The sequence below is a fragment of the Gopherus flavomarginatus genome, chromosome 5 (assembly GCF_025201925.1).
Source record: "Gopherus flavomarginatus isolate rGopFla2 chromosome 5, rGopFla2.mat.asm, whole genome shotgun sequence".
NCBI classification, from domain to species: Eukaryota; Metazoa; Chordata; order Testudines; family Testudinidae; genus Gopherus; species Gopherus flavomarginatus.
This window is the reverse complement of record NC_066621.1, coordinates 140,901,985-140,910,239: the sequence shown is the minus strand read 5'-3', so window position 1 is coordinate 140,910,239 and position 8,255 is coordinate 140,901,985. Positions and strand designations below refer to the sequence as shown.

General features: G+C 38.4%; 1 protein-coding gene across 1 annotated transcript in view; it reads right to left on the bottom strand.

Annotated features, from left to right (window-relative positions):
- Positions 1-1,512: 1,512 nt before the first annotated feature.
- Positions 1,513-8,255, bottom strand: part of TDRD9 (tudor domain containing 9) — a 150,380-nt gene continuing 143,637 nt past the window's right edge. Inside the window, 4 exon segments of the mRNA XM_050954259.1 lie at positions 1,513-2,089; positions 3,268-3,340; positions 6,234-6,352; positions 6,996-7,134. Of these exon segments, the coding sequence (XP_050810216.1) occupies positions 1,988-2,089; positions 3,268-3,340; positions 6,234-6,352; positions 6,996-7,134 (433 nt within the window). The 3' untranslated portion in view covers positions 1,513-1,987.

Here is an 8,255-nt window from a genome sequence, read left to right as displayed (position 1 = left end):
AACTTTCCACCAGAGTTCTGAATTGGGCCTGAAGACAGAAATATCTGAGTAATATTGGCACTGTGAATAATATAAAAAAAGACTTCGAAACAACTCTTCAGTGCCATTCCAAAACATTACATATGAAGATAACCACTTTAGTAGACTCAGGTGCGGATATTTTGAGAGCCTAAGTGAATAAGGCACCTAAATCCTACTGAACATCCGTTAGCCTGTTTCAAAATCTCAACTTCACTGTTAATAAAGAATCAAAAGTATCTAAAGGTATATCTTCACAACCGGCTGGATCAGCAGGCAGCGATCGATCCAGTGGGGATCGATTTATCGCATCTAGTCTAGACACAATAAATCGATCCCCAAGCACTCTCCCATCGACTCCTGCACTCCAGCTTGGCAAGAGGCACAGGAAGAGTCGATGGGGGAGCAGCAGCAGTCGACTCACTGTAGTGAAGACACCGCGGTAAGTAGATCTAAGTACATCGACTTCAGCTACGTTATTCACGTAGCCGAAGTTGCGCAACTTAGAACGATCCTCCCCCGCCCAGTGTAGACCAGGGTTTAGTATTTATATCCAAAATTTCTGACATTACAGAGTACTCTGTCCTGCAGAAGCTCTCACCAGTAATATCACAAAGTGAGGATACATCTACCTATGCCATTCTCATTCCCCTGCTGACTTTTCAATAATCTCTAATTGTGATTACTAGATGTAATATACTTTTAATCAGCACACTGTGCATTTTAATTCAATGTAGAAGTGCTGTGCTCTGAGCCACCCATCAAGAAATGCAAGTTAGTGTTATTAAACACAGCTGGTTTCAGAATTTTGTAAACTTTTTTTTTTAAATGCCCTTGAAAGGGGAGCAAAGGAAAGTGATCGTTACACTGGGTCATTGCAATTGTCTGTTATATGGATGTTTCTCTTGACTCACGGTATCACTAAAATTACTATTCTTCTAAGATTTCCTCACTTCAGCTTTGTTTCTCTGAGCTGCTAGCCTATTTATGGTGATTGGCACTGCCACCTACTGGTTTAATACAATTAAAATACTTTAAAAATATCTGTTGTATATTATGAATCTAGTGGCACATCAATAGTCAGTAAATTCAATTTTTATTAACCAGGTTTGTAAAGAGGAAGGGGAAAGACACCATATCTTATTTCCAATTGTGTGTTTTATTCTGAAGCTAGCAGCCTCATATTTTTGGGGTAAAGACCTTGTGTATTAGGGGACAGGAAAAAAGAATGGAGGAACAGTGAATCAGAGGTTCAAAAAGATTTTTCCCCTCCACTTATGAAAAAAATATGTACATCTGACTTATGTTTTGTGTCAGAAATGTACAGTGCAAGTGATTATATCGAACATGAGATGTTTAATTATATACTAGAGCTAAATCTGTACACAAATATACCTTGAAGTCACCAGTACATAAACTAAAATATCAGTGTTCATTAACTTTTTAATTATACAAAAGAATTAGTAAACTTGCTGTAAGATTTATTATTCAAACACTAGTAACATAAAAATAAAACATATATAAAATTCAACATGCAACTCAATATGTTTTATCTCAAAGACAAAGAAAATCTTATTCATCTTTCACTGCTGTATACTTTAGTGAAAGAGCTAAACAACTAAGACTGTATCTATTTTCTCCCGCTCTGTTCATTGGGTGCTTTTTGAAAAGTCATTTCAGAAACATTATTAAAAGAAAAAGAGAGCCTTTTGCTCTAAACAAATCTGTTCTACGAACAGTATTTTCAGTATAGGTGGACTTTGAGTCTTAACCTCTGGGAGAAAAGGTCACAATACATTTTTTATCTTATTAATACATCCACTAGGACACTCCAAACTGCATACTACTTTCCTCTTTAGGATCAGAGGGATGTGCTCCACAACTTTTAAGGATCATACAGAAAACACCAGTAAAATTAAACTAAAAACTGGCTTTAACATTTCTTTCTTTTAAGGATTTCTAGAAATATTTAAGTATTTAACACAACCAGCTTATGTAGCTGGTAAAGAAAAGTGTCCTTTCCTCTTTCATTCTGCTCTTCAGACTGGTCGATGATCAGTTTTGAATCCACCTAATGAAAAAACGCAAAATTACAATGTTTGAAAGATGTAAGTTCATATGTTCTTACTCTGTAAACACAAGATTTTTTTCTCCACTATTTTGTTTTCAAATAACTTTTTGGTTGTTCGAAATCATACAAATTCTGCTCATTTTCTTTATGGCTTGCTTAAAAATTAGATAAATATTACCATAAAAACCAAATTTACATCATGGCATGCCTGTGTCAGAATTCTCCATTTCAGATCCACAGGCTTAAATTATCAAATGGACACTCAAGAATGTAAGCATTCTGTAATCATATAAAGTAAGATGTCCTGGTCTCTCAGACTTGAAATACACTTTGACTTGTTGTTTTATGGCTTACATACCAATTTTGCTTTTACAAAAAATTAAAAACTGACCACTAAGCTGGCCATGAACCAAATGTGGTGGGAATCTGGTTGCATGGGGGAACCTACTGACCAAGTTAGGAAAGATTTCTAACAGACTAGCAGGGCAGACTAGGACTTACTCCAAACAAAAACCCTACTTCTGTGCTGCAAGAAACCCTTTGAAAACTCCAGACTACTACCTCTCTCTCTGACCATAAAACCAGCAGGTTTCCTGAAAGTATAAAAAGGAAATCCTGTTTATACAACAATGGCCAGCAATAAAATCCAACATATACTGCAGTGAGCTAACAATTCCAAAACAAACAACATAAATACTCCAGTCACCAACTTTCCTTTCCTTTAGTTAATTTTAATCCTTTTTGATGGGCAGTACCAAAAGGTTAATTTCTAAGAGGGAATAAAAAAATTCAGATAGTAATAAAATTTTTATCCTACTGAGCAGCAACCAATAAATTATAACTCCCTGCCAGAAACCCATCGTTCACTGCAAATTTCTGAAGTGTTTTGTTTGGAAATAATCAATATTGGAGGCACAAAATTAAACAGGAAGTATTAGAAGAGCCAAAACTGAGTGTATGGATCTGTCCATGAACCTGAAAACCACATCTACAATACCTGTACTGTTATCCAAACCATCTCTGCTCATGAGGTTAACAGATAATGGCAAAGGAATACACAGACAAAAACCATCTTACTTGTGACCATCAGATCTGAACCTACTATAAGTCTCCAGATATGAAGGAATATGATAACCCATTCCCATTCGCTCAGTTTTTTTAGAAAATTATAACCTTACCTGATTCCAATCGTATGGTTTCCCATACCACTTGGGAGCAATTACTTGCCGAGGTTTTGATTTGCAGATTAAACTGAAATATCATAAAAACATCTTTAAGAAACCCAGTGGTATATAGTTAACTCTAAACATCTAAAGAAATAGTTGGAAATTTATTACATTATGGTGCTGGATGAAATGTTAACATTTTCATGTTAGTATTAGATAAATGAGCAAATTAGACTCTCTCTCTCTAGTGTGAGAAATCACAGATAAAGTCATGCCCCAGTGAAACTGTTTGTTTTAAAACTGTATTCTGAGAGAAAAATATTTGGTGTAAGTTGTTTATTTGACAAAGTGCTACAATTTGCAACTGTCATTTATTCCACACATTTATGTATGCTTATTCATTTGGCTCTAGTTTAGCTATTTTTAGATCATTTTGTTTTCTGTAACAACTCAATTATTAGAGATTGTCTATATGCCCCAGTTATTTCCTCAAGCTGTGTGAAGTACAACAGCGATACATTTTAATTAATTCTGTCTAGATGTGTTTTTCAAATACACATTTTACTCTTAAGTAGTGGTGACATGATGTAAATACAGTTAATTTGAAAAAATAAACTGTAAAGAGGAAACCATGAAAGACTTAGCCTGAATAGTTTTATGTAAGTAGTTTCTTTTCAGCAAGGCATTTTTTTCAGTGCGTTAAACAAAAAATGATCAGAAAACAACTGAAATACAGGAGGGGAAAGATTTTATAGAAGGGGAAAAATAAGAAACAATGCAACACTATGCTAGCAGGGTCTCTTCCTTCAAAATCAGAGTATGCTCAGCTTCTGATAGTTGGGGGGAGGGAAAGAGGGGGAACTAAGATGTAAATTTACTTCTGAAATTGTTTCTGGATACTGTGATTAGGGCCCTACCAAATTCACAGTCCATTTTGGTCAATTTCACAGACATAGGGTTGTAAAAATCAATAATTTCATGATTTCAGCTATTTCAATCCGAACGTTCACAGTGTTGTAAGTGTAGGGATCCTGATCGTCCAACCAGCTCTGAAGGCAGCAGTCCAGAAGTAAGTGTGACAAGGTATGGTATTGCCACCCTTACTTCTGCGCTGCTGCTGGCAGGGCACAATCTTCAGATCTGGGTGCCCGGCCAACAGTCGCCGCTCTCCAGCTGCCAAACTCTGAAGGCAGTACAGAAGTAAGGGTGGCAATACTGCAACCCCCCCTAAAATAACCTTAAGATCCACACCCCCTGCAACTCCCTTTTGGGCAGGACCCCCAATTTGAGAAACGCTGATATCCTCTCATTAAATCTGTATAGTACAGGGTAAAAGCACACAGAAGACCAGATTTCACGGGGGGAAACCAGATTTCACGGTCTGTGATGCGTTTTTCATGGCCGTCAATTTGATAGGGCCCTAACTATGATCCATAAATCTTAAGACTACGATAACTAAGCAAAGGACGGCTGTAGGTGGGAAACAGCAGCAGCGCAGCCTCTCCTGCCCCATGGCAGGCTACGCTCCCCGCCTGCCCCTGCTGCTGTGGAGGCTGCTGCTGCCCTGGGCTCGGGCTGCCTGGCTCCCTCCAAGCAGCGTCCAGTTCTTGCTGCTCTCGGCTGGCAGGTGCGGGGCCCCAGCCGAGCTCAACCCCTTGTGTCTCCTCCACAGCAGCTCACATACATCAAAGGATTTAGTTAGTGCTCACATACATCAAAGGAGTTGAGATAGTAACCACTGGCAAATCATATATTTGAATTGAGCAGGTACACCAAAGAAGGGAGTCATAGAAATTGCCCATATCAATTCTCTCTACGTTCTGTGTGACAGCAACCACTATTTCCCTATGGCATTTAGCACGGGGGAACTCCACTAAAAGCTTCTGCTCCATTTTGACATGAAGCTGCATCAGGAAATTGCTCCCACCTCAATGCACAGTTGCTTCGGGAAGGCATTTCCTTCTGGCAAACAGACTAGCATCTTTCCTAGGTACGAAGGTACCATTGGAGAGCCTGCGTTAACAGCTAGTGCATGACTGCAAAAGAGGGTTGCTAGATGGCTGCTGCCAACAATCGCATTTGTATCTGTTTCATCACACACTGTGTATAGGGATTAAAAGGTTTATTAAAGGTTTAGATCTAGCACAGAGATGCCTACCCTACATTCACAGAGACAGACAGGCTTGTTCAAAGCGTCAAGGACACTTAGCAGCTACATACTTTAGAGAATTGCCCTAGTGACTCTTCATATGGGGGGTGGCTCTGTAGAAAGCTTTAGGAGACAGAAACTGTGAGCTGCACTGATGCTAGATACCCTAAGTACTCTGCACTATATTGGTATCAGTTCCTTTGATTTGGTCATAAGAATCAAGGAAGGGTTGCCGGAAAGAGGCAGGTGGCCTCAGTAACTACCCTGCTTTCTCTTGGGACAGATCCACTAAGGTAGGATAAGGGAAGGAGAATTCTTGCAATTATCTCTGCTAACACCTCCTCTTGGCACAGATTTGATGAGGGAGAGACAGCAGTGTGTACTCCTCAGATGTAATCTGGAAAGAAAAGTCTCCAAGAGATTCCATCACAGGGGGAGAGGAAGAAACCCTCTAGGTTCTGAAGCCATTCGAGTTCCTGTCTGTCAGTCCCTAGAACAGGGAACTATAACAACTAGTATCTTGAGGAACAGGTTTTGATATCTTTAGTTTTTATGATTCTACTAACTGTTAGGCTTTCTTGTTGACCTAGTGTTACAGTAGCAGTAAAATTATAGATAATGGAAACAATAAGTCTAAAGCCTATATTATGATGCTGAAAAGAAGAAATATTTTGAAAGCAAAGCTCAAACTAGTGATTTACTGCTTTATAAACAAGCAAAGTAAATCAGGATGGATAGTACCAGACAGAAGCGTGAAAACAAATGCAAAACAGAATTCACTATAAACTAAGAAAATAAACAAAATTCTCATTAATAAAAGTAGACTTACCCTAAAAGTTTCTCACGAGCATTCTCTTGCAGCTGTGCAATTCTCTCTTGCCCAAAATACCTCGGGCCATTTGGGCCATCACAAACCAGTTTGTTAATGGCCGTTCTTAGGATGTTTATCTGTGAACATTTCAATGATACCTGATAATCAGCAGCCCAAACAACATTTCCAGTTTAAATTCAGATTATACTTAGGGATGTGTGTGCATGCCTATGTCTGTCTGTCTAGAACGGTTTAGTTAACATTGAAAGTTCATTTTTAGATCAACATTAGCAAAGACATCTGAGAAAAGCTATGTATATAATTTTCTATAAGAATGTCAAATATTTTATAACTAAGTGGATCTTTAAATAGCATTATTTTATACCAAAAATATAATTAAAAGGTTTGAATATAAACACAGAAAAACAAAAGACCCATCTTGCACAGGAGTTTGATTAACACAGAATTGTATTTGTTTAGTTACTGGCTTAATTATATACAACTGTCTACAAAGATGATCATGTACTGTATTCAATATTTGACTTTGTTCAGTAAAGTTTAATGAAACCACCTTAGGGTTTTTAAACTTAGTTTCTGACACACAAGATCAGTTCAAGATTATAAACAGACTATTTCACTAAAAGAATTAGACAACTTTAAAATTCTGCCAACGGTTGCTAGACCTCAAGTAATAAAATTGCAAGAGCTAACAATTTCTGACATCTGCTAGATTCCAGATATGCACTACTACAATGAAAATAATCCATATGCAAGTTTTACCTCTACTATGTCATCCATGCCAAACTGCACATCAAATGCCAGCTCCATGTCATGTTCTGGAAGCAGTGGGGTTCCAAGACTTTGATTCCACCCCAAACCACAAAGAACACCAGTAAAACTCCTTCCACTTTCATCAACCCTAACAAAATGAAAACTTGAATGGAAATTTTGGAAAGACGAAATTGAAGAAAACAAAGCAACCCCATCTAGAACACCAATCTCGCATTAATATGAAGATAGACGCTCAGATTATATCTATACTGCAAATTGATGGTTTTGACTGCTGCTCAAGAAGACTTACACAAGTTAGTTTAATCTAGCTAGCCTGGGTATCAGAGCAGTGAAGCTATTGCAGAATGCTGGCTGTACAAGTATGGTTGGAACTCTGGGCTTCATCGCCTCAAACCCTGAGCTAACTAGATTAAAGATAGCTCAGGTGTGTCTACACAAGTGGCAATCACACCCGGTGATTGCAGTATAGCGATACCCTCATAGGAACAAACATTTGTATTGCCAAAGAAAACCCAAGTGGCTGATGCAGCCTAGCTTGTGGGATTTATAAGGATCCCAGAACAACTTGTAGGGTTCATGCAACACCTTGTCATGACACTACATCGTGATGCTGGAACAATGTATTGACATGCTGATGCAGCACCACAACAAAATAGTGTTCACTTTTCCCCTGCATAGCTAGTTTAAAAGTGGCAAAGCTCTGACTGGCAGCTGTTCAACCCTTAAGGAGTATTGAACATATACAGACCAGAACTTAGTTTGAAGAAACGCAGCATCCCTTGTGTTGAAACAGTGACCTGCACTGACCCCCGTTTGTGGCTTAAGGGTTATAACCCCTGCTGTCCAACCTGTGGTTATTCGGTTTCCATTATATGTTTCAGCTCAAATCAATATATAGAATCAAATGATTTTTTATTTCCTCCAATTTCTAATTCATGAATTTTCTATCTTTAAAGGCGTTCAAGTTTCTCAAGCTCCTTCCAAGATGGGTTTGACCAGGAGAGCAGCAAGACAATGATAGACTCTGAAAGTGTTATCACAGCACAAAAGCGTTGTCAGCCTAGGAGCTCATCTACACAAGAATGTAAGCACAGCTATATTGGATCAGACCAATGGTCCTGATTCCAGTATTCTATCTTCTGACAGTGACCACTACCACATCCTTCAGAAGGAATGAACAGAACAAGGCAATTTCAAATGATCATTCCCATCGTCAAGTCCCAGCTTTGGGCAGTTGGAAGCTTAGGG